This window comes from Phocoena phocoena, chromosome 4 (assembly GCF_963924675.1).
Source record: "Phocoena phocoena chromosome 4, mPhoPho1.1, whole genome shotgun sequence".
NCBI lineage: Eukaryota > Metazoa > Chordata > Mammalia > Artiodactyla > Phocoenidae > Phocoena > Phocoena phocoena.
In genome coordinates this window covers 76965436-76992721 of record NC_089222.1, presented here as the reverse complement: position 1 = coordinate 76992721, position 27286 = coordinate 76965436, and the positions used below count along the sequence as shown (strand labels likewise).

Below are 27286 nucleotides of genomic sequence, written 5' to 3'. Positions count from 1 at the left end.
AAAGAAGAGAACAACAAAACAAAAGGAGAATCACGAAAGACGTTCTTGAGGAATACAACAATTTAAAACTCAGCCATTGTAAATAGACATGGGTTCAAATATATAATGTCATCAATTCAATCCAATGTGAAAATAAAGGCATCTGAGAAGTCTGACCCTGGAAAAGGGTAGTAGCAAAAGACATGGCGCAGAAGCATTTCCTACAAATTCAAAATCACCAGAGAATGCTGGTGCCAGCAGCACCAGAATAGCTTGGCTAGCGGTCACTAAGGCCAGTCTTCTCCCTTAAATCCCATGACATGGGGTCACTCTCCTTTCTGCCGCCACATTTTAGGTGGCCTGCCACCTGGCTCTCTTTCGCTCGCATGGTCAGGGAGCACTTAATTCTATTGCAAAAGTGATATTTGTTACCTATTTATAGTCTCTCTTTCCCCATTGGAAGTAAACTCCAAGGGGGCAGAAAGCCTGTCTGAATTGGGCCTGACACAGAGAGAAACAGAGTGGTGAACAAGGCAATGGATAGAGGGATGCACTCTTTGCTTGTGTGAGACATTCCAAGATGAGGGGACATGTCTTTGCTTTTCGACAGAGACAAAAGTGGCAGCCTCAGAACCTATCACCTACAGGGGAGGGAGCTGGGGGAAGAATCACCCAGGAATGGAGGTGAAGGAGGAGGAATTTGCATGAAGGATAGTGTACTTAATAGAGAAGAAAGAGTGATGGTCAAGGCTGGATCTAGAAAGGAGGGAGGAAACAGGTCTTTGCCTACCCTCCACCTTCATTTACTCATTTCAAAGGAAACTCCCAAGAGGAAGGAGCCCCTGGCCGAATCTATTCCCCAGCGAATACATATTCGCTATTTTTAAAGTTATTTTTTCAGTTGTTCATTGCACTCTTAGGCGGAGTCGTTAATGGCTTGGAATTTAGTTTTCAGAGATGAAAATAAACTTTATCCACTTCCTCTGCAACTATCGCTCTCCACTCTCTTGCTACTCCTCTTCCCCTGGAATAAGCCCTTATTTCTCAACATCATCTTTAAAGCTTTACTCACTGCCCAGTGCACCAGACATGTTGATCATGACTAGGGTAACCATGCAATTTATTATCCAGACTGGGACTCTTTTGAAAGTCAAAGGAGGCTCTATTTATAATTACATTGGTAGAGCAGGCATGCTGGGATGAATGGTCACCCTAAGGACACTTGCTGTGACCATGGGTCTGCAAAAGGGCAACCACTTGCCCAAATGCTCACATTTGAGAATCATTTGTACTAGGAAAAATATATCACATCTGTAACTGAATCCTTCCTTGCTACTCAAAGTGTGACCTGTGGACCAGCAGCACGGGCATCACCCAGGGGCTGGTTAGAAGTGCAGACACTTGGGCCCTACTCTAGGCCTACAGAACCAGGATTTGCATTTTAACAAGATTCCCCCAGGTGATTTGGGTGCCCTTGCATTTGCATTAAACAAGCCTATAAGGTGAGTATGAGCCCTCCTGAGGCCTGGATCACCTCTGGGCCTCCAGTTTGGCTTTCCCTGGGTTCCTGAACTCATGGCCTTAAAATTAACCCTCTATTACTTGAAATGACTTAAGTGACTCTCTGGTCCCTGAAACACAAAGGACCTTCTCAAAGTCAGACCACCACGTCTCAGGTAAATCTCTCATTTCAGCCCCGCCCCTCACTCCACCCCACGCCCTAGGTTCACTCTGTGGATGTGATTGCCCAGACAACCTGACACCTTGTTCCTACACGTGGGCTTCTCTTTTTTCTCCGTGTAAGCCTTGTTTATCCCTATTCAAGCTTCTAGAGCTGTGCTGTCCAGTACAGTAGGCATTAGTCACCTGTAGTTATTGAGCTCTTGAAATACGGCTGGTCTGAATTGAGATGTGTTACCATGTAAAATACGCTGCAAATGTTGAAGAATGTAAAATATCTCAGAAATAATTTTTATATGTTGAAACGATAGTATCTTGGATATACTGGGTTAAGTTAAAGTATTTTATTAAATTCGATTTCCACTTTAAAAAAAATGTGGCTACTAGAAAACTTGAGATGACACATGTGGCTCACATTATACAGTCGACCCTTTAACAATGAGGGGGTCAGGGGTGCCCACCCTCCCCGCCGTTGAAAATCCATGTACAACTTAGAGTCAGCCCTCTGCATGTCCGTCGTTCCTCTGTGTGCGGTTCCACATTGCAGATTCAACCAACCTCAGACTGTGTAATACTGTGGTATTTACTATTTAAAAAAATCCCCATATAGGTGAACCTGCGAGGTTCAAACTCATATAGTTCAAGGGTCAACTGTATTTCTCTGGACAGCGTGGGGCTGGAGAACAGGCTGTGGCCCCTACATTATACAGAAAGCTCCCAGAAAGCAGGCACCACGTCTCTTCCCTGCTCTGCACCAAGCCTTTGTCAGGGCTGGCTACACAAAGCCTTTCCAGGGCTCAGACTAGGGCTGCACAGGTCATGAATGGTCCTGTCGTGAAGATGCTTGCCCTCAAGGAGGAGAGTGCATGCTTCTTGGCCCTGGTTACCAAAGGAAATCAGGGGAGAAAGCTTTCCCCTCTATTCTCCACACAAGGATTTCCCTCTGCAAGTAGTTCTCAGGATATTAATGCCACGTTTGAACATCACAAGGTTACCATTTGTTGAGTGCCTACTATTTGTCAGTGCTGCACTGACCTTTACACAACCCATGGGGCAGCCATTAGCATCAGTTTACGGAAAAGGAAATAAGGTTCGGAAAGGTTAATTTCCCCATAGTTAGAAATTAGTGGAGCTAAAATCCAAGACCGTTGGATAGCACTGCCTTCTAAACTTGACCATTAGGGGGTCAAAAGGCTCCATATATGAGTCATACTCTTAATTCCTGAAGCTCTGCTCTTTCCGAATAAGAAGCATAACTAAGAAGCAAAGCACAGAGAGCTGGCGAGAAGCAGGAGGGCTGCTGGATTCCCTTTGTAAGGGTTTGGGCTAGCCTGGCTCCGTCAACAACTTATCCACGGCATAAGAGACCAGAGTGGATCCTTCCAGGGCTATGGTCTATGGGGTAGTCCCAAACCACAGAGGCTGAAACTGGCCTCTGATGCAGAAGCAGAGAGTATACAAGGCCATTCACATTTAAAGGTACTGCAGCCTTTAGGTTATTCTCTACCTCCTAGGGTTAGAAGGCATAAAGCATCTTCAATCATTCTCAAATTGAAACCAAAGGGGAGGGCGCAGGGCTGAGAGCCTTAGCCTTCTCTCATTTGCTATAGTTCTCCTGCCTTCTTTCTTTTCCTCTGCCCGGAGTACCATGACCTAATAAAAATTTTCCTGCTTAGTTGAGACATCAGATCTAATGTCCTCACTGATGGGAACTAAAAAAAAAAAAAAAAAAGGTTTCATACGACCTGGGTTTTATACAGCTCTCCTGTACTCCTAACCCACTCCATTCCTTTACAATGGATCACAAAGAACAAGGGCTAGCCCACGTTGTAGAGACCACTGAATTCAAACCCTTTATTCTACAGAAACAGAGATCCAGAGTTTAAAGTCGCACATTGACCGGCAAAAGTTGGGACCAGAACCTTGAACCTCTGATTCCCCGTTTCCCCAGCTCCAAATAGAAAATCAGAAAAGGGGTGTTATAGACTACATTTTTGTGTCCCCACCCAAATTCATATGTTGAAGCCCTCACCCCACACAGTGTCACTGTATTTGAAGACAGGGCCTGTGAGGAGTTGACAAAGGTTCAGAGAGGTCCTAAGGGTGGGGCCCTTAGAAGAAGAAGAAGCGACACGAGAGTTCCCTCTCTCCGCCATGTGAGGACACAGAAAGAAGGCGGCTCTCTGCAAGCCAGGAAAAGAGACTTCACCAGAAACCAAATCCTGCTGGACTGATCTTGAACTTCCAGCTTCCAGAACTGTGAGAAAATTCATTTCTGTTATTTAAGCCACGCAGTCTGTGGTATTTGGTATTGGCAGCCTGGGCTGACTAATACAGGGGGATAAAGTAATTTTTATTTGTGGGCCTCAACTCAAAGTTTGGGCATTGAAAAGTGTATACTGTAGGGGAAAGCACAGCATCAGAACTGGCCGAGATGAGGGTCATTCAGAGAGTGACCAGGGGCCACCTTCCATGTGCAATGCCCCAGCCCACAGGTACTTGAAGGCCATTAAAAGGAATGAGTCACTCAGTTAAAGAATTTGGGGAAAGTACCCAAACTATGCATATTCTATTCTGTGAAACAGCCTGTCTGTCCTTTCATGATGCAAGCAAACAAGAAAAACACTGGCCGAGGTACACCTCGCCCCCTTCTGGAACCTTCTCTGGCACACAGTGTCCCCTGAAAACCAGGTTGGGAGGATTGTTTTCTGAGAGAGGAGAAATGAGTCTGACCCTCTGGTTTATAAGCCCTTAGAAAGGCCTGGAAGGGTGGAGGGAACCTTGCCATATTTCTGAGGATCTGACGAACCCACATGTCCTTTTAGACATCAGGGCTTTAAGCAGCAGCCAGAGGCCTGAACTGGAAATGTTCTCGCCAGTGGAGTGCCTTCAGCATGTGGGAGATACACCGGCAGCAAAAGGAACAGTTTTACTTATGGTCAAATGTTTTCCTGGAATTTTTAAAGTTAATAAACTTAACAGAATTTTATTTAAGTACAAAGGGAAAAGAAGGCAAAATAACTAATCAGTGTTATCACACTTGTATGTTTATCTCCTACATATTTTTCTGAGTTTTACAAAGTTTTTTATGATGAGCATGTACTACTTTATAATGATGATAATAAACATTGCTCATTCTCTAAATAGTTTAGTATCTAGCATGTGCCAGGAAGTTTTCTAGATGCTGGAGATAGCAGCAGTAAACAAGATAAAGTCCTTCTCCTAGAGCTTCCAGTTAGAGGTGGGGCTTGGGGGAGATAATCAAATGGGATGCAGTGACAGTCCTAGGAGAAAAATTTTGGGTGGAGTGAGAGGATGGAGAGTCCAGGGGATGAGGTGGTCAGAGAGGGTTCTCTAAGGAGGGGACGTCTGAGCAGAGACCTGAAGGAAAGGAGGGGCCGAGTCAGGGGCCGGGCTGCGGAAAGAGCTCTTCTTTACACAGGGAACAGCCGGGTGAAGGCCCTGAGGCTTTGCTCAAGGACAAGCAGAGGGCCAGTGTGACCACAGTGGAGCGAGCAGGGTGAGGAGTGGTAGGAGAAGGGTCTGGAGAGCCAGGCAGGAGCGGGATGCACTTTGTAAGGCCATGATGAGGAGGCTGGTACCAGTCTCAGTGTGAGAGGAAGCGAGGGGAAGGCTGGAGCAGAAAGGGAGGTGATGTGTAGTCTGACATTGTCTCCTGGGATGCCTCCCTTGTTCCAGGGACCACATTGCCCCCATCAGACTAACAGGTCCTGAGTTCCGGAATGGGGATGCTTTCTCTTGTGCGTCCCTCTCCTAAGAGAGGGCTGAGGCAGGAACTGCAGGCCTTGGGGAAACTGATGGCTCATTTCTCCCCAGGGCTTTCACCTCTTGGGACTCACCTTCTACCGTCAACTCCACTGTCACCTGGCGGGCACCACTACCATTGGTGGCTTCACAGGTATACTTTCCCTTGTCTTCCTCATGGACAGCATGAATCACAAGGCTGAAAGTCCCCCGGGTACCACAGTCCAGCAGGAAGCGGCCCCCACCGGCAATGGGTTGCCCGTTTCTGTGCCATGTCACGTGGGGCTCTGGGTAACCCCGGACCTTCAAGGAAAAGAAGAAAGGGTGAGAGCTTGTACATAAGGAGTACTTCCTATGTGGCAGGTATTGTTCTGGGTGCTTTACATGTATTAACTCTTTTAATCCTCATAACATGCCCTGCAACAAATACTATTTTCATCTCCATTTTGGAGAGGAGGAGATTGAGATGCAGGGTTTTGGTAGATTTCTCGAGGTCTTGAAGGTAGCAAGTAGCCGAGTCAGGCATCTTGGCTCCACAGCCCACCACACAAGTGTCTCTCAAGTCTGGATGCATGATTAGAATCACCAGGGGGAGATTTAAAGCAATACTAGTGCCCAGGTCCAACCCTGGACCAATTAAATCAGAACCCCAGTGCGTGGGGACTGAGCATGGGGATTCTAGAGCAGGGCTTCCTACTCTAACATGAATCACTTGTTAAAAACGCAGATGCTGCTTCTATAGGTTTGGGGTGGGCCTGAGATTCTGCAGTTCAGACAAGCTCCCGGATGATGCTGAGGCTGCTGGTCCTTAGAACTCACCTTGGGTAGCAAGGTTCTAGATCTGAGCTGCCCAGTAACGGCAGCCACTAGCCACACAGGGCAACTGAGCGCTTGAAACGTGGCTGATCCTGAGTTGCACTGTGACTGCACTGTACACGTAAGTTATACGTGGGGTTTTGAAGAGGCAGTACGAAACGAGAATGTGAACCACCTCGATAATTTAAAAATACTGATTACGTATTGAAAAGGTAGTCACTTTGATATACTGGGTTAAATAAAATATATTGTTAAAACGAATTTCACTTGTTTCTCTTTACTTTTTTAATGTGGCTACTAGGAAAGGTACAGCTACATACATGCCTTGCTTGATGTTTCTGTCAGGTGGTGCTGCCCTAGACCACTCTTTCTCTACAAATAGTTAGCAGCGGACATCTGTTGAGTGCTAAGTGTGAAGCGCTTTTCTAAATACTCAGCGTATCTGAGCCTCACAGCAACTTGTTCAGAGAGAAGATATCTCCCCAAAGAGGAAAAAAGGCAGAGAGAGACAAATTCCAAGAAATCACCTTGAGTTTCAGAGAAAGTTCCCCAAGGGCGCTGAAACCCCTGAAACTCAACAGGCCCTTTGGAATGGACTCATCTTCGGAGGAGCAGGGCTCAGACTGGCCCGTCAATGCACAGCCTGGGACCTGAACTGGGGGATTCTAGCACTGGAAATGCACAGAAGACATCACAGAAACCTCCTGAGAAAGAAATTGTTGGCGTTACAAATAGGTTGTAACAGTAGCTTTTATCCACGGATCCACTCCAAGACAAGAGAGCGTAGATACAGATGAAGCCAAACCAAAATTCCCTGGATGACCCCAAATTACATTTAGAAAGAAAGCCCTCAGTGACCGACAGCAATAATCCTCCTATACGCCCCAGCAAGGTCAGAGAGGATGCTTTATTAGCACGTGGGAGAAAGGGGAGGGGAGGTGGCTGTGCCGTCACGCCTGGCCATTGCAGCCTCACCAAGCACGTATCCTATCTCAGGGTGATGCTGTTGAAGGGGACTACGTGCATATTATAATGCCTATTATAATATGAAACAAAGTGTTAACAGCGATTGCCTCTAGGTCTCTCTTTTCCTTTTACTTAACTATCATTTTCTGATGTTCCTGCAAATAACACCCCTGACCTTTGTCAAACAGAAAAAAAATTAAATGAAAATATGTGCTCCTTTTATATTCGTGTGCCTGTATAATGAATGTATAGCACAACCATTCATTAATCTGTGGAGCCCCTCAGGGCACTTAAATCTAGAAATGGAAATAAAAGTGGTACACAAAAAAAATTATGCATGTGTTTGAAGGTAGCAATTGCCACATATCTGTACAAAACACATCACCTTGTGGCACTATCTTGGCACAAAGGTTCATGCCAAGGAATATCAGAAAGTCACTGTGTTAAAGCATTCTTTTTCTCTGTGAAAGCATATTTTCAGGAAACAACTAAGGAAAGAAACTCTTTCCTACAGAAGGAAGCCCCTTGGGAGTCTGGTCATATAGTGAATCTGCGAATCATCATCTTCTCCTCCATCCTGTCGGGCAGAGCCAGCCTCACCTCCAGATGATCAGGTGGCCTTCTGTCAGCGTCAGAGAAAGGCAGTGCAGAACCCTGGGACTGGGAGGAGATGAATCATTAACTTCACCAAAGGCGTCCTTAGCATTCCACGAGCAAGTACTCTGGCCCCCTGCAGCGGTGCCAACTCTGTGGCCACCAGGGCCTGAGGCATCAATGTTTAACTGGGGACATTACAAGTGCTCCAGACCTCAGGGACACAGATCCCTCTTGCCCTTTCCATTTTCCTCTCATTTTCAATTTTTATTTATTTAATTTATCCCGGTTGCACCAGGTCTTAGTTGCAGCATGCATGTGAGATCTAGTTCCCTGCCCAGGGATCGAACCCAAGTCCCCTGTGTTGGAGGGTGGGTTCTTAACCACTGCACCACCAGGGAAGTCCCTCTCATTTTCTACGTACATATACATTCCCCTCCACCCCACACCAACAGATCCACCTTTGCAACACGCTTATATATTAAAATATCCAGGGATTTTTAAACATGCTGAAATTGGTACCAATTAGAAAGCTGTGGTTTGCAATGGACTTTTGTACACCCTGCATCTGAAGCAAAGGCAGGAATTTCTATGACCTTTTTCCGCTCCAAGGTCTGAATGATTTTCAGCTCCAATTCTTATCCTCTCAATATGGAAAAACTTGTTCAACCACTACCTAACGTTACCTAAAAATTACTCAACTTCAAGTAAACTCATTTCTATTGCCGGCCCACTATCCTGGGCTCCTGGGTAGGAAAAGAAGAGAAGCCTGGGTGGGGAAAGAAGAGAAGCCTGGACTCACACCCGTGGTTGTGTGACAGCAGCCCTGCCCTCCCTGGACGCCTTATCTGCCTTCACCACGGGCCTTCCACCAAGAATCCACAGATGGAGGATTTCTTACAGCCCAGTCTAAGACCACAGTAAAAACCCAGCGATACTTTAGTTTTCAGAGGTCTTCCACATATAGAATCTTATTTGATTCTTGCAACACTACAAGGGAGGTGTCTTGGGTTGGGTTCCCAGGAAGCAGAACCTGAGATAGGGATTCAGGAACCCAGGTCTTAGTCAACAATCAGAGAAGCTGGGAAAGGGTGTAGCAGCCTGGTGCAGGGGATCTGAGTGGGGTACCAAAAGTGTCTGTGACAGCATGCAAGGCCAATCATATTATTAAGCCCAGAGAGCAAAGGAAAGAGGCCTGGAGAAGTGGATGATTTGCCAGCAGTAAAGTGGCAGATCTGGGACCACAATTTTGGTCTCCAAGTTGAGTGGCTGTCTTTCTGTGCTTCACTGTAAATTCATATTTTTGGTGACATAAATATTATAGAATCCAAAGCATTAATAAGGGTCTATCTCTAATAGACCCTAAGCCTCCTCTAGGTTACAGCAATATCTGCTCCCCACTTTGGGAGAAAGCCAAAGAACTCACAAAAGTCATGGCCATCCCATAAGCAAGTCTTGGGCTGTTTCCCTGGAGTAACAGGAGGACAGTGCTATAGACTGAATGTGTCTCTCCAAAGTTCATGTCGAAATCCTAACCCTTAATGTGATTATATCGGGAGATGGGGACTTCGGGGTGATTAGGTCAGAAGGGTGGAACCCTCATGAATGGGATTAGTGCCCTTACAAAAGAGATCCCAGAGAGTTCCCTCACCCCTTCTACTGTGTGAGGACAGAGTGAGAAGCTGGCCAGCTATGAACCAGGAACTGGACCTCTCCAGACACTGAATCTGCTGGTGCTTTGATTTTGGACTTCCCAGCCTCCAAACATGTGAGAAATAAATTTCTGTTGTTGAAACCACCCCACCTGTGGTATTTCTGTTATAGCAGAAATACCCCAGTGGTCTAAGATAGACAGGGATGGGTGCCATGCACATGCCTAAGACACGCCTAGGAAAGTCACTGTGGAAAAGAGAAGACAGTGTAAAAGCCAGGCCTGAGTCCTAGGTCTGACTTGTCCTCCTAGCCTCTTCAGGTTGTAATTCCTTCCTTTCATTGAAGAGAAAACAGCTCTTGATAGCTCAGGCTCCTTCCGTTCCTGAAATAGTCTGGATCTAAATAGTGACCCACTTAGCTTCTGGGGGAAGATTCTTTCCTCTCCCTCCAGTCTACCCTGGGCCCCAGCCCACAGCCTTAATACTCTCTAATCCTCCATAAGGGAAAATCAAGTGACCACAAGGAAAAAGGCTTGTGAACATGAGTGGGCAGCCCTGACTTGTCACCATAATGAGTTTTTGGAAATGGCCCCAAAGAGGGTCATTCTAAGGAGAATCATATTTTTGCCACAGTAAACCACATTTAATTGGAGGTTGTGTTCTTGAACAAAAGCCTGGGATCAAATCAATCAAGGGCATAGCTGACAATCTGTCATACAAATCAAGATATAGTAACCATAACCCCTATAATAATTTAAAATAGTAAAATTGTGCTCCAGTGCCATAAAATGTCCCCAGAGACTTTACGGCCTCAAAAGGCCTTTAAAAGGAATGGGGGCTCATTCTGTGTGTGTTGGACGGTGAGGCGAAAGCTGGGCTGCAGGCGGGCAGCTGCTCACTGCCATGTCACACCAGCTGGCCGTGCTGGAGAGTTCTTCAGAACCTGGTGCTGTCTCAAGATCTACTTAATGATTGAAAGTGAAACATTCTTAAGGGTACTGTCTCTTCATTTTTCTCCGATGTGTGTGAAGGGCTTGCAGTTAATTCCAGTTTGCCCAGGACAGGCTACCAGAGCATAAGCCCAGAACAAGGCCAGGTTCTCTGGCCTTCACAACCCCTACAAGACTCAGAGCAACACATCTGCCTTCTCAGCTCGGTGAGTGGTAGAAAGGGGGTGATTTTGCTGTTTTTGATGATCTCCTGCACGTCTTTTGTTCCTGGGTGGGCCTGTCCCTGTTTGCACAATGCAAGCCCACACAGCTGCAGTGCAGAGCTGGGCAGGACATGAAACTGAGACTCTGCCCACATTGGGGACGGAGGGAGACCAAAACGAGTGAAACCAGGATTACCCTAAGGCCAGGGTGAAAGGAGACAGCCCGGCAGGACACTGGGGAATTGGGAGGATACACAAAGAAGACGTGAGCAGTGAGCTGAGAAGTCCTTGGGGCTGGGAACAATAGATGGAGGGGTTGTCAATAAGTATTTCTTTGAAACCTGTTGAGTAACTGAATCGACGATGGGAACGGCTGAGCCTGAAGAATGGGAAAGTAAGGAAACCTGCTGGACAGATGCCCCACCTCACCCCACCGCAAGCTGGACAAGCTGATTCTGCAACACAACTGTCTCCATGCTTCCTATGATTGCCGGCCTGTCTGTAGCACATCACTCTGAACCTCTTCCCCTGTTTCAAGGCAGCTTCTTCTATAATAAAGAAATTCTCCTATGATGAATGACTAGAACAGGGCTGGTGATTTAAAAAGTGAAAAATAATGGGAAGTTAATCAGTGATGCTGAGGAATGTGTTGAAGAATTCTCTGTCCCATCTCCAAGTATAAGCTCACCCAGATAATAAATGGACATGGATGCACAGAAAGGAGAATTAAAACATCAACACCCCCAGCAAATCAGACCACAGAAAATGCCTATGAAACTTACATCATGGGTGTATTATGAGAGTGGAGAGTGAAGGGTGAGCCATGGGCATGGCATGACCGAGCTTAGTGGCCTGGGTCTGTGTCAGCAACTGGCACACGGCCCATTGGACAGGCGGAACTTAATTAAGGCTTTGAATAATCCTGTTAACCAACAGTCAAAAGCCTTAAATGAACCCACAGAACCCATCAGGAAGAGATCATACCAGCTAAAAACAGCAACTAGTGAGAGGCTTAAACTGCTGGATGCTCCCTGCCCTTAAGTTCAAGTTGTGAAACAGCAAGTACCAAAGCAGTTCCATGAAAAACAAAAGCAGAATGCAGAGAATCATTCCTCAAACTGGCCCAGAGAATGCCACCTGGGTCATCAGGGAAAGATGCTCAAAGTCTCTATCTGTGATCAGCCACTCTCACTTTCTTTTCTTTTTTTTTTTTTAACATTCTTTATCATATACTTTTCCATTATGGTTTATTATAGGATATTGAATATAGTTCCCTGTGCTATACAGTAGGACCTTGTTGTTTATCCATTCTATATATAACAGTTTTTATCTGCTAATCCCAAACTCCCAATCCATCCCTCCCCCACCCCTCCTTCCACTTGGCAGCTACAAGTCTGTTCTCTAATGTCTGTGAGTCTGTTTCTGTTTCACAGATAAGTTTGTTTGTGTCATATTTTAGATTCCACATATAAGCGATAGCATATGGTATTTGTCTTTCTCTTTCTGACTTACTTCTCTTAGTATGATAACTTCTAGGTCCACCCATGTAGATGCAAATGGCATTATTTCATTCTTTTTATGGCTGAGTAATATTCCGTTGTGTATATATACCACATCTTCTTTATTCATCTATCTGTCCATGGACATTTAGGTTGTTTCCATGTCTTGGGTATTTTAAATAATGCTGCTATGAACATTGTGGTGCATGTATCTTTTCAAATTAGTGTTTTGTCCAGATGTATGCCCAGGAATGGGATTGCTGGATTATACGGCAACTTGATTTTTAGTTTTTTGCACTCTCACTTTCTATGGCGTTTTCTTTTCCCCTGGCCCAAGACACAGACAACCCCATATCCCTACATCTGCCAGACTGAGAACATCCTGTTTCTCCCACAGAGAGTACGAGACAGGCTATAGCTTGGCAGTCTTGGGTTATACCTCAGGCCCTTCTGAATGTTTCAAACAAAAAGCTTGATTTCCTTTTATCTAGCTCACCTTATCAATGCATGTACCTTTTTGATTCCCTTTCTTTTTTTAAAAAATGTATTTATTTAATTTATTTTATTTTTGGATGTGTTGTATCCTTGTTGCTGCGCAGGCTTTCTCTAGTTGCGGTGAGCTGGGGCTACTCTGTTGCAGTGCATGGGCTTCTCATTGCAGTGGCTTCTCTTGTTGTGGAGCACGGGCTCTAGGCGTGCAGGCTTCAGTAGTTGTGGCAAGTGGTCTCATTAGTTGTGGCTCACGGGCTCAGTAGCTGTGGCTCACGGGCTCTAGAGCGCAGGCTCAGTAGTTGTGGCACACGGGCTTACTTACTCCACAGCATGTGGGATCTTCCCGGACCAGGACTTGAACCCATTGTCCCCTGCATTGGCAGGCAGATTCTTAGCCACTGTGCCACCAGGAAAGCTCCTGATTTCTTTTCAATGACACAAGCACCTAAAATTCTGAAGCTGTCCAACAAAGAAATAGAATTCTAAGTGTAATAGGGAAACTCTCACATTGATGTTTTCCTAGTTTTTCCAAATTCAGAGTTTTCCTATAAAAACAAGTGTTCTTCTGTTTGAACTCTAGTCCTTGTGGGATGGCTGTGGGATTCCAGCCTTACTGCAAACCTCTCTACTCAAAGCCCTGAGTTCTGGCTTTACCCCCATCACGATGGTGTCCAAGGACACGGCATCTCCAGCTGGTGAAGCTGGCCTGGGAGCTCACTCTCCAGTTTCTACTGCCAAGTTGAGATATACTCTCAGATATATTAAAATATTAATAAGAGGCGTGTGGTATCATAGAAGTTTAATTATTGCTGTGGCTTGGTTTTGTTTGATTTGCTCAGGATCTCCTGCCTACCTTTCCCAGTGTAAGCTACTCCTTTGAGGTAGCGGACTCACTCCTCTACCCACCACAGGAGAGTCAGGTGGAGATGCATTAGGCAGCCGCCTCCTGGCCAAAACGCTCAGACTTCCAAAATGAGCATGATCCACGTCAGCCAATCAGAGCTCTCCCCTGCAATTTCAACTAGAATAAAGGGAGACCAAACTGTCTCTTCACAGGGACCCCAAGCTGGGAAGATGTAAGCCTGTGGACAGAAGCTATCTGTCCACAGCCATATTTTCCCATCCCTGCCCCCTGTTTTCTTGCCTCCACCTAAGGGAAGGAAGCCATGTGCAAAATAAGACATCACATACACAGTGAAGAGGAAAAGAGAGGGAGGCACAGCCTGGCAGAGCTATGGCAGAGCCGGGATCCACTCAGTCATATGAGACAGTACATGTCTTTCACTTAACCCATGGAGTTGGTTTGTCACTTGCAAACAAGAGTCCTGACTAATTCAGGAAGGTATATGGCATCTGGAATCAGACAGACCTGTGTTGGATGCTGGCTGCACCAAGCAACAGTTGCCTGACTTTGGGCAAGTTACTTATCTGACCCTCAGTTTATACAACTGTAAGATGGGATGATATCAGTATCCACTTCCATGGACAAGTTTCTGACCAAATGACATAGCATATGTACAACAGTATATTAACAAATTCGAAAGGTTAGATCCTCTGTCTCTCCTTTTCTTCAAAGTCAGGAATTCCTTATAATAAGTTACCTTAGAATCCATTCAGCTCCCAGCTTTAACAGCACGAAGCTGTATTTCTGCCCTAAGAAATACCACTACTTTGTGAACTCCTGGGCTTGTTGAACCTCATCTTACACAACTCGAATTCTTATAGACAACTTCGAGGCGTCACACCCTTAATTAGATAAAAACCTAACCATTTAAACTGAAAGCACCTTCTGCCTTAGCTGAACTGGCTTATTATTTTTATTTAAAGAGCAAACCCCTTTTGAAAAGTGATCATTGATTTTATGTAGCATCACAAAGCACATTTTGAAACAAATATCCACTCTATAGTTTTGTCTGCACCATCATTCCACTCCTGTAATACCACGTGCAACTCTGAGACAGAGGCCATCCCCTTGATTTCTGCCTCGCTGACTTATGCAGCCCTGGAATTTCAAGGGCATGGGCAAGTTTCGGGAAGGAAATAAATCTGGGGTAATAAATCTGAAGTTTCTGGCCAGTCATGGTTGGATCTGGGGAGACAGAGACATACTTCACTGGCAGAAGAGATGGAGCACAGGGCTCCTCCCCAAATATTGCACAGTCCACTTGGCAATGGCTCACGACCCCTCAAACAGCACAGCCCAGATGCCACAAGACTCAAAAACTGGCCACAGATTGTACTGGCCTATGAGGACTCTCAAAGAATATGAGGCGATTCTGTTTAAAAGCAAAGGTGGGCCAAAGTGACCAGGGGGTCCCAACAACCTAAGAATATCTCGGCTTGGCCCCCTTGGCTTAAATGGGCTCCCCTGGCAGCCGCTGACCACTCGCTCCGCAGGCACGTCATCGCACAAAGCCTGCATTCTGCTTGGACTCGCCCAGGTGGCAGCCTGCGAGGGAGGTGGGGGAGCAGGTGGGGCTTTGGCAGCAGGACCTTGCGGGCTGCCTGCATCCGTATGGCCAGGAGGGGGTCTCTGTGATGCTGTCAGAAAATACCTGGCACAAAGGGTAGAACGCAGCTGTGTGAGTTTGCTACTCTGTGGCACAACGTCCTCCCCAGGCCCTGCTGTTCAAAGGTACCCTGATCTGCATAGAGAATCATGCCAGGTAAGGAATTGAAAGCTGCTCCCTGGGCAACGTCAGTGTCTGACTGCCCACTGGGCTGAAAAACACAATCAAACATGCTGTCTTAAACTGTTTTCACTCTCACCAAGACAGGTACATGGTTAAAATGTACATTAAGTCATTAAAAAAAAAAAAAGCAGGCCTCTGCTCTACCCCTCCCACCCCCAATTTCCACTTCCTTCAGGAAATCACCTTCAAGTCTTTTAGCCATTTCTTTTGTTTTTTTCCCCTGTATTTCTAAATAACAGCCTCACAAACTACTTATTTTATTATTTTACACTTTCTTAACATCTCTATATGGAATATGAGTTTTCAGCTCTCAAATCTTCCCCCACATAAACCCTTCCCCCCACCCCACCCCCCAATAACCACATCCGAATTTTTATTAAGCCAGTGTGTTAGTGTTTGCTTCATTTTAACTTTGCTCATTGCCAAGCTACATCGTATATTACGATTACATTTTTCCCGGAGTTAATACCTGCCATACTTCTGGTTTGATTCGTTTTTTAAGAACCCAACTTCTCAAGAGAACTATAAAATTCTTCTCAGCAATGGTCAAATGCATCAGATAATGAATTCATCAGTGGCTTTTATTTTTTTCTTCTTTGGAGAAAGCCCTTCTGGAATCTTCTGTCATTGTCCTCCAATCTAAACTCTATGCTGTCTAGGTCTGACACACAGTGGTCCAGGGACTTCCAGTCACCCATCCACTTTAACCATCCACTTTGGTTAAACATGTCCCCTTCCAGTGGTTTCCTAAGGACAATATAACCTTCCTTAAGGTTAAATTTTTAAACCTGGCATTTCCAAAAGTATCAATATTCTACTTTATACTCAACTTACAGCTTATCTAGGAAAGGAATTAGAGCAGAAAATCTTTTTCTCTTCAGAATTTTGAAGGTATTCCTTCACGGCATTTGCAGGCAATGATTCTGGCATCCAGTGTTGCTGTGAGAGGTATAACGCCAAGGCGGTCCTTCCTCTATGACCCGGTGTGTGGTGTGTGGTGTGTGGTGTGTGGTGTGTGGCGTGCGTGTGCATGTGTGTGTGTTTTCATTCCAAACTTTTAGAATCTTCTCTTTATCCCTGACAGTCTAGAGTTCCGTGACGATTTGCTTTGGTGTGGGTCTTAGTTCACTCATTGTATTGGACCCTTGGTAATAGGTCTTTTCATTATTGGCAATGCATATCTTCCAATTGTGAGGAATTTTTGTGTTTTGACAATTCTCTCTCTACTGTTTTTTACTATGTTCTCTTTACAGAATTCCCGAGTTGGATATTAGCCCTACTAGACTGACCCTTTACATTTCTCTTCTTTTCTCATTTATTTTCCCCTTATTTTTGTTCTCTCTGGGAGACTTCCTTGACTTTCATCTTCCAGCCAGTCTATTGAAGTTAATATTTTAGCTATCATTAATTTTTTCAAAAAATCTTCTTTCTCAGTTTTTCAAAACTGCTTTGAATAAACTCCTCTTGTTTAATGGAAGCAACATCTTATCTCTGCGGTGAGATGAAATGTCTTCAAAGTCTTCTGTAGTCTTCTGTTCCTACTTGGTTCCTTTTCTGGTTCTTTTTGTCTCTTTCATAACAGAGGCTTCCCTTGAACAGCTGATGGTCCTTCACTGACTCTTCACGCACGTGAGTGAAGAAATTAAAAGCTCTGTGCACACAAGTGGGGCCTTATCAATTTGCTGGATCTCCCAGTAGTGTGAATGGGTAAAAACTCTCAACTATCCATATCTGTGGATCTTGTTTCTTGAGATGATCAGTTTTCACAAAGAGAAAATCTTCTGATTCCCTGCTTAGGTGGTGGTGGTGGTTTGGACACAGTAATTAAGTCTGTCTACCAGCATTTGGGACCCTGACTGAGGGAAGGCCTTGAGGGGTCTCACCTCATATGGTGACTTTCACTTAGCCCCTTGCCCTTTCGAGTACAACACCTCACCCTGCCTGCAGCTGTGCCTTGTGCCCAGGGGTTGAGAGTTGGTCAAGTTCAGTCTGTCCTCAGAGAAACTTCGATCTTTCAGGTGGAGGGGAGGAGCAGTGGCCCAGCACATGGAGTATGGAAGGGGACTGGGGACCCTAACTCCTCCTTATTACATTTTTTTTTTTTTTTTGCGGTACGCGGGCCTCTCACTGTTGTGGCCTCACCCGTTGCGGAGCACAGGCTCCGGACGCGCAGGTTCAGCGGCCATGGCTCACGGACCCAGCTGCTCCGCAGCATGTGGGATCTTCCCGGACAGGGGCACGAACCCATGTCCCCTGCATCAGCAGGCGGACTCTCAACCACTGCGCCACCAGGGAAGCCCACCTCCTTATTACATTTTTAACCAATCCTCCAGTTTTCAGCTTCACTCCACAACCCAGGCTTTCAAAATACATGGTGCCTCCCACTTCTCAGCCTCTTTAGGAATTGTTTTGGCACAGGCAGGCTTACTTTTTCTTATTTCCCACTCCCTAGCCACAGGCACAGCACAACACAGAAACCTAAAACCCGTCAGCCGATCATCTATTCATTTTCCATCAACCATCAATTCGTTGACATGGCTCATCAGCTGTTGTCTCTCTCTCATTCTATTTGTCCCCACAGATTAGTAAGTTTTCATTTTCTTTTAATAAAAACTCATTTTAAGGATGGTTATCATAAAAACAACAACAACAAAACAGAAAATAAGCAAGGATGTGGAGAAACTGGAATCCCTGTGTACTGCTGGTGAGAATGTAGAATGGTATATACCTGCTATGGAAAACAGTACGGTGGTTCTCCCCAAAATTAAAAATAGAATTACCATACAATCCAGCAATTCCACTTCTGGGTATAAACCCAAAAGAACTGAAAGGAGGGACATGAACAGATACTTGTACACCCATGTTCACCGCGGCACTATTCACATAGCCAAGAGGCGGAAGCAATCCAAGTGTCCATCAATGGATGCCTGGATAAACCAAATGTGATACATACATACAATGAAATGTGATACATACATACAATGAAATACTATTTAGCCTTAAAAAGGAAGGAGGTCGTGACACATGCTACAACATGGATGAACCTGGAGGACATTAAGCTGAGTGAAATAAGCCAGTCACAAAAGGACAAACACTTAGATGATTCCACTTAGAGGAGGACCTAGTGTGATGATATTCATGGAGACAGAAAATAGAATGGTAGTTGCCAGGGCTGGGAGGAGGCGTGAAATGGGGAGTTAGTGTTTAATAGGTACAGAATTTCCGTTTTGTAAGATGGAAAAAGTTTAAGAAATGGGTGGTGGTGTTAGTTGCACACCATTTGAATGTATTTAATACCACTGAACTGTATGTACACTTAAACACGGTTAAAATGGTCAATTTTCTGCTATGTATATTTTACACGATAAAAAAAAATCAGTGAGTCATACACATGTGGATCTATTTTTGAACTGTTTCAATTACCTGTATGTTTACCCCTTTGCCAAATACTACACTGCCTTTGGTACAATAGCTTTATGTTAGGTACTAAAATCAAGAAATAAAAGTTTGAAAACATGTAAATCAGACCAAAGTCACTCTTCTATTTAAAAAACTTCCACTGGTTTCTCACTGTACTAAGAATAAAACCCAATTACCATGGCTTGCAAGGCCCTGTGTGCCCTGGCTCCTGCCTATTTCTCTCCCCGCTCCATCCTTGCCCACTGTACCCCTGCCACACAGGTCTTCTCTCCACCAGGAAATAAGATGAAGACAACCGGTACTCAACCCTGGAGTGGGTCCCCACCTGCGGGATGACAGGGGCACGCGATCGACCAGAGCACGCAAGGTCAGTGCCACAGAAGAGGCGTGGACGGAGCACTGAAGGAGCCCGTGGAGGACGGGGGGAGCCCCGTGGTGGCACTGCTGCTGTGAGCTAAGCAGGACTCCGGGGGCCACCTCCCAATACAGCGGCAGCCCCCAGGGAGCTGGGGTGGGGTGGCGGATAGAGCTGGGTAGGTGAGAACCAGCCACTCAAGTTTGACTAGGCAGGAGATGGTTCCCAGTAGCTCTGCCAGCCTTGCAGCAGCCCCTCGGGATCCCCACCCTGGGATGGGCTCAAGGAGAGGTGAGCGGAGATGGATCCCAGGCCAGGGCAGTGGGAGCACAGCCTGGGAGGAGCCCTGGGGCCCCAATATCCCTCCACAAACATCCCAGTGTCACCCGGGCGGTGACCCACAGCCACTCCGGCCTGATTCACTGCTCCTGCCAACTGGGCTGCATGCAGTGCAGCTCCTGCACAAGCTGTTGTTCGGGAATTTTAGGGCAGGGCCCCAGGGGACACAGGAAAGAGAGCAGAAACAAATGCCAGGAGCCTCACAGAAGGTCCCATTGTGAACAAGCCTGTGCGTTGTGGTGGCATGGGTGTCTGCTGGTGGCATGTTGGGGGCAGGGAACGCCAAAGGGGTTTGAGTCCTAGTTCGAAACACACATTTAAAGCAGATTTAGACTTCCCAGTCCGAACCACTGATATTTCTTTTCTGAAGAAGCATCTGGAAAAATGGAGGGAAAAGCTGCCCAGTTATTTAGTAAAAACAAAACCCAAACTTTCCTTTCCCCCCTCCTGCCAATGTCCCTTTAAAGTATGTGATCCTCAGGGATCCACGGGGGCTGGGGCCCAGCTCTAATCACTGGCTAGAAGGCTAAGATACCTCCCCAGCCCCCAAAGCTGTGTGCTCAGGGTCAATGGAGCCTGCTTCCGCCTGACCAACACACGGCTGGTCGACAGGAATCAAAACCAGCCCATTTCCCAGACTGCTACAAGAGAAGCTTGAGGGTTTCCTGTGTTGGGAGCTTTGTAAGCCCAAATAGCCCTTCTCCCCACGTCCTAGAATATCCCTAGTAAAAGGAGGAGGGTAAACAGTCTGCAAAAAGCCTGGGCACGCGTTTTCCTTTCTAATCACAGAGTAGTACTGTAAGAAATGCGATAGGCGCCACTGTTAGAGCATCAGTGTCCAGGAGCCTGTAGGCTGGGCTTGGCCACGGCCTCAGGGTGGGTAACTGCTCAGAGGATTCCAGGTGCAGTCCATGAAGCTGCTAAGCATGAGTGCAGGTGCTGGCAGGCACCGGGGTCACCCTTATACGTTAGGTCTCTACTGACTCAGAGCAAGTCGGCTACAGACAGCTCCAGGCCTGAGGAACAGGGAAGAGGTAAGAATGGGTTTGCCAGTCCCTGGGGGAGTGTCAGGAAGCGGCAGGGAGAAGCAATTTACAGGGAAGAATGGTGCCTCTGGGGTGCCTTCAGGGAAGAGGACTGCTGAAAAGATGGCCTGGTTCATACTTTGTGTGGCAAAAAGGGTCAGCTTCAGGTTGGCTACTAAAGGGTCTGTAAACTTCTTGTGCCCCCAAGAATCTACTTTAGCCTAGAAAAGCTTAACTCTTTCTACTGCCACCACTCTCACCTTCTCAGAGAGACCCCAGCCTCTGGGAATTCTGGTAACGCTTTCTGCCTCTCACCCGACACTTTCCCATGGTAGCTGCTTCACCCACACTGGGGCCCACTGTAGCCTGAGCAGGACAGGGAATTCCTGGTCCAGATCCCAAGGGGAGGCAGGCCAGTCTGCAGCCCAGAAGGAAGGGGCATGCCTGGGGTCCAGAGCCCATCACTCTCAGTGGCAGGAGGGAAGCGTGAGAGCAGTGTTTATTCCAAAGCCGTTTTCTGTCAAGAGCCTCTCAGCCGGGTCCAAGGCCGGGGCCCCATTTCCAAGGTTGGTGTTTTTCCCTTCCGTCTGCTGGACAGGAAGAAGTGGAAAAAACCAGCACTGCCTTGGCCCTCAGCTTCTTTGGAGCTGATTTTGCTCCCCCTGGCAGGGTCTGACATGCAAACCACAAATGCGGGCCACAGCAGCGTCAGAGTCCTCAGCTCTGCTCCCCAGCTGGGTCACCAGACCCGCGTGACTCACCCAGGCAAAGATCCCTGACACCACTCAGGGCTCAGGCCACTGCTGCTCCTGTCTTCACTCCACACCTAGGCCAAAGAGGGCCTACTTCTCTAAATATACGGGTAGTCTGCGTACTGGGGACAATGCTTCCGCTCTAAAGAGATAGTACTTATTTTTAAAGCTGAAAAGAAATATCCTGCAGCCAGGGCTAAATGCCAGTACAACCAATTCTCAGTTATTTCCCTGATGCAAAGCTCTATTTCTATTTGTGTACAGGATGTGTCCTACATCAGATTTATCCTCCTAATTTTGTCCTTTTAAAAAACGCTCACCATACACCATTAGGTGAACGTGATAGATACCTTACAGACCTGCGGCTAGCGGGACCAAGAGAGGAGCAGTTCCAAGACACCACACCCTCCCCCTCTCTGCCCCCTCCTCCAGAACCACTCACTCCCCCCTAGAGAGTCTCCCCAATTATCCAGCGCCCTCCGATCTCTCTCACCGCCCAGTTTTCAGAACTTACACTATTCTCTAAAGTGACCGCATTTTAAAAACAAGCAGACATTTATCTGTTTAAAATCAGGCCTGTTCCAGGAAATCTGGGCCAAACTAATCACCATTACATCACCTTTCATATTTCTTTCTGCCCTACAGCAAGCACAGTGACCATACTTTCCATATAAAATCAGGACACATTATCTGACAAGAGATTCATGGGCAACCTCCAGGTGCAAGGAGGAGTTGGTGTTATAAAGTCTCAACATTAAAACACTGGAACTCCAAGAATATTTGGATGACTTTACTGGAAAAAATGAGAATATTTTGAATCAGAATGGCTGACAACAATCTGAGATGTCAGCAGCTATGACAGTAACACAGGTTATGCTTTTTTTTTTTTTTTTTGTACATGAATGCCTACATCTGCTTTATTCATAATAGCCCAAGTTGGAAACAACCAACTATCCATCATGCAGCTTATACTTTTGTTTATTCCAGGCACATTCAGCATAGCTCCCTACAAGACTGTGAGTTACCTAAGAGGGGGAACTAGACATGTTACCTATTTTGAAGATCTCTCCACGTCCAGCAGGACTACTAATTCCACTACTGAGTGGACGGTTGACTGATGTCTCTCCTCTCCCATCTTTAAGTCCCAGCTCAACTATCATTTCAGAAACACCTTTCTTGATGTCCCAAACTCGGTCATGCTTTCAGGGCACCCCATGTTCTTTCTTCAGTGGGTTTCATCAGAGTTCATAATTCATCTATATTTAGTTATTCTTGCCTGTCTCATAGCACGAGACCACAGCTGCTTGTGGAAAGAACTACAGAGGTTTGGCTCATCAGTGAATCACCAACTCCTTGGCACGTAGTGGGTGATCAACAAGCATTTTTACATTAATGACCTGGTCTCTCTGCTAAGTCCCAGGACTTCATATTTCTCCTTTGCACCAACATTGTTATTAATTACTTGAACGAAGACTGCAAAGCTGCTCGTTGAGAACTAGAGTTAGCATCAATACTGGGGGCACATAGCCTAACAGAATCAACATGCTAAAAGAACAAATGTCCAAATAGACAGAAAGTTAGCAGAGAACAAGTACTGTGAAGGATCTAAATCATCAGCTAGACAAAATCAGAGTGGCAGGGGCAGCTCATGTGTCAAAGGAGCTGGCAAGAGTCTCCTAAACTTCATCCAGTCTTAAGCTATACTACAGAGCATGGTGTGTGAACAAGGAGAGGCCAGCCACACGCTGCCTGACCACCACTGCCAGGTGCCACAGGTTAACTGGACATGGATGAAGGGGCTCATGATCTGTGAGGTGATGACCATGCCTACTGCCCCGCTGGCACCTTGCTGGTGCTCAACAGATGTTTACTGAAGGAACATAAAGGCTAGTTGATGGAAATAGGTATATTTAGCCTGGAATAAAACACACCACAAGGAGGACATAACTGTCTTCAAATATATAAAGAGCTCTTGTATAAAACAATCTATGTGCTGCGTAGCTCCAGAACAGGGATGAACAGGTCCAAAATCTAGGCAGATTTAAGCTGATACAAGGAAGGGTAACAATACCTGAACAATGAAAGGGACCAAGTGTAACATGATAGATCTCCATCCCCAGAAGTCTTCACAAGGAGGCTGGAGAACCATCTGGCTGGGATGTTGTCCAGGGAAACTTCATCCCCTCTAAGATGACTTCCACCCCAAATCCTAGTCTTCTAAGAAATTAACAGAGCTGAATGCATAAAGGTGAGAGAGAACTTGAAAGAAACATTACATTTATGCTATAAATAACCTTTGTGCTATGAATACAGAGCTTGGAACGATCTGTTCCTTGAAGAGTTTAATGAACTCACCCACAAAACTATGTGGATCCAGCATGTTTTCAGGAGATGTTTCCTCAACCTTCTAATTTCTTCCACTGAACTTTTCAGGTTTCCAATTTCTTTTTTTAGTCAATTTTGGTAGCTCCTATTTTCTTAGAAAAAATACATTTCTTTCAAGATTTCCAAATGTATTATCAGAGCTGAACACGGAAATCTCATTTTGTCAACTCCAGATCTGTGGTTAGAGTCTCATTTCTAAATTTTATTTATATTTCCTGTTTTTCTCTGGTTGGTCTGGTTGGCCTTGCCTATTTCCTATTTCCAAGACTAGTCCTTAAACATATTCATTAATATCATTTTTCTACTTTTAATGAACTCATGTCTTTTATATAAATAAAAGAAATGGTCTCCTTTGGTTTGTTCTATTATTTGATTTTGTGAGTTGAATAATTGGTTCATTATATTTTAGTATTTTTTGTTCTATAATAAAAACATTAAAGACTATGAATATACCTCTGATACTGGCTTTAGCCAGTTATAAACCAGCTACTCAAAAAGCAAGATTGTTTTCAAATCTAGTAGCTATTACCAGTTAGAAAAGGTACACACACACACACACACACACACACACACACACACACTTCACCTAGGAATAAACTTAAGATGTGCAAGGATCTATGTAATGAAAGTTTCAAAACTTTCTAAACAACATATGAGAAGTCTTGAATAAATAAAGAAAAATACTTTGTCCTTGGGCTAAAAGTAATCAGTGGGATTATACTATTAAATATGGAAATGTTAAAAAGCTATAATATTAAAATGTTAACTGTCTTGGTTCGGATACAAAAATACATACATTGATTAATAAAACAGTCCAGAAAATCCAAAAACAATCTCTATACATATGACTTTAGTACATGATAAAAGTGCCTTCAAATGAATGAGAAAAGAATAAATTATTAAGTAAATATGGATCATTTTTTTTAAAATCACATTTAAGATCCCTACCTCACACTACACAGAGAAACATCCTTTTTTTTTTTTTTTTTTGCGGTACATGGGCCTCTCACTGTTGTGGCCTCTCCGGTTGCGGAGCACAGGCTCCGGACGTGCAGGCTCACTGGCCATGGCTCACAGGCCTAGCCGCTCCACGGCATGTGGGATCTTCCCGGACCGGGGCACGAACCTGTGTCCCCTGCATCGGCAGGCGGACTCTCAACGACTGCGCCACCAGGGAAGCCCAGAAACATCCATTTTGATTAAAATGTTAAAAGTTAAAAAAAAAGCTAGAAAAAATGCATATATAATCTTAGGGATTCCAACTATGATAACAGTGGCAGAAACTATAAAGATATTTAGCCACTTAAATTTAAAACTTTTGTACAAAAGTAAAGTTATGACCAAAATTAAAAGGTAAATGAACGAAAACTATTTGAATTACATATAGAAAACAAAGGTGGAAGTTCTTAATACGTAAGTTTATATAATTAAGGAAAACGAGTACATAAAGAAAAAAGTAAAGGGTATGGACAAGAAGTTCATAAGACAGCCAAACATATACAAAAATGTTTAATTTAAAAGTGATCAAGCAATGCAGATGTAAAGAATGGACTTGAGGACACGGGGAGGCGGAAGGGTAAGCTGGGACGAAGTGAGAGAGTGGCATGGACATATATACACTACCAAACGTAAGGTAGATAGCTAGTGTGAAGCAGCCACATCGCACAGGGAGATCAGCTCGGTGTTTTGTGACCACCTAGAGGGGCGGGATAGGGAGGGTGGGAGGGAGACGCAAGAGGGAGGAGATATGAGGATATATGTATATGTATAGATGATTCACTTTGTTATACAGCAGAAACTAACACACCATTGTAAAGCAATTATGCTCCAATAAAGATGTTAAAAAAAAAAGTGATCAAGCAAATGTAAAATAAAATGTGATATTGTTCATTATTAAAGTTTGTTAACTTAAGAGGTAAAGTGATAACCAGTGCTTATAAGAGTATGGGAAAATTAAATTCTTAAACACTGCTGATGTGAGAGTTACAATTTGAACTTCATTTTTCTTACCTATGAAATTAACATAGTAATGGTGATCTTACAAGGCTGTCTTAACAACTTGGAAATAGCTATCAAAAGACTTTAAAAGATTCAATAAGTCTAATATCTGCCTTAGGAATTATCGAAGTTGTCCATGATGATGGATGTAAGTTTAAGTTATTTAAAAGAGCAAATATTATAAATCCAAATGTCCAAAACTTAGTCTATTTAAAATAACTATCCAGCCAGATGGTAGCTACTGGGGATGGAAGCTGGTCGTGGCTACAGTTGGCGGGCACACCATCATGTCCCAGAAGGAAAATTCCGTCAGCACTGTTTAAAGGAAGGAAACTGCAAAGCTTTGAAATATTCCTTTTTGAAGGATGTGGAAACCAAGACGAAAACAGCAAAAGGATTTACTCTACTCATTAAAACAGAGAAGCCAAAATAGGAAGCATACCTTTTGTCACATCTGTTCCATTGGACCAGCTTTTCCTTCCATGGAACACTGGAGAATATGGATGAGTTCTGTTTTTGAATATGTATGAATGGTTCTCTTGCTCTAAGTTATTTTTAGAAGAAAAATTTAATTGAACAGTTATGGGCTGAGAGTGAATAAATCTGTTTCAAGAATTGTTCTAAGGCATATAAATTAATTAAATTTAAATAATTATGGTACGAAGATGGGATGAAATACTATACAGCTATTAAAAATTATAATTTTGCAGCACACAAGAAAACATTAAATATTAATTTACATAAAAAGGCAACTTATAAAACTACAGTTATTTAATATGTATAATATGGTATTTAATAACCATATATGTTCCTCCTGGTATAAAAGGAGAAAAATTGAAAGGAAATATACAAGCATAGATACAGCTTCTTTCTCTGGTGGTGGGATTGTTTTCTTTTCTATACTTTTCTGTATTTCCAACTTTTTTTTTTTACAGTGAATATATTTTACCTTCTTGAACAACACCAAAAACCTAACTTACTGAAGTTCAAATTATGCAAATTTTCTAGGAGCCCATTTTTTGGAAAGTAACTAAAAAAGAGAACGGCTGTGACTAAAAGTCCCCTCAGAAAGGAAGACTGAGGGAAGGGCACGCCATACTTGTCTGTAAGAAAATCCAGCTGAAATCGGCACGGCTGGTGACCAGCTGGAATAAGACCAAATGGGCTGCGGCTGTAGCAGAGCTGGCAGCATTCTCCATGGAAGGCCCTTTGCAGCAAAAGGTGGGAGGCTTCTGAATGGGAGCTTAGAACAGTGTCCTCACTCCCTAGCTGGTGTCCAGCAGGACCGCTGAAAGGACTTCAAAGGACAAAGAAGTCCATCCGTCGCTCGCCCAGGAGACAGCCCACACCCCACACCCCTGCCCAGAGAACCTCGCATTGGTTAACTCATCCTGCAAGGATGCAAGTCAGTGGTTAACTCCAAGCCTTGAGTGAAATAGCGACTGTGGTCCTGGCCAAATCCTCTCTCAGGTTTAACTGGTTTCAACCTCTGAGCTGGAGTCTGATCTTGAGTAGAGCCACTGCCCGTCCCCAGCTGAGGCTGCCAGGGCCTTGGCAGAGTCCTGGGGCTGAGCTCCATCCATGGAGCGAGACAGTTCTGGGCATGGAAAAGCAAGGGGAGGCTGGGCGCCCGCCTCCTCCCCAGCTGTTTTCAATAAGGCTCCACTTCTGAGGTTGCTGGCAGACCTCTGGAAAGATCTGAACCAACCTCACAAAATGTTTT

The 27286-nt window shown here is 44.9% G+C and overlaps 1 protein-coding gene across 8 annotated transcripts in view; it reads right to left on the bottom strand.

The window, feature by feature from the left end:
• Positions 1-27286, bottom strand: part of MYLK (myosin light chain kinase) — a 178841-nt gene that overhangs the window by 127477 nt on the left and 24078 nt on the right. For 7 of the 8 annotated variants that reach the window (XM_065876031.1, XM_065876035.1, XM_065876032.1 and 4 more), the window contains exon 2: positions 5520-5727. In XM_065876031.1, the coding sequence (XP_065732103.1) occupies positions 5520-5727 (208 nt within the window). Of the gene's footprint in view, positions 1-5505; positions 5728-27286 lie in introns of all 8 variants that reach the window. The other variant, XM_065876030.1, reaches the window with a different exon arrangement.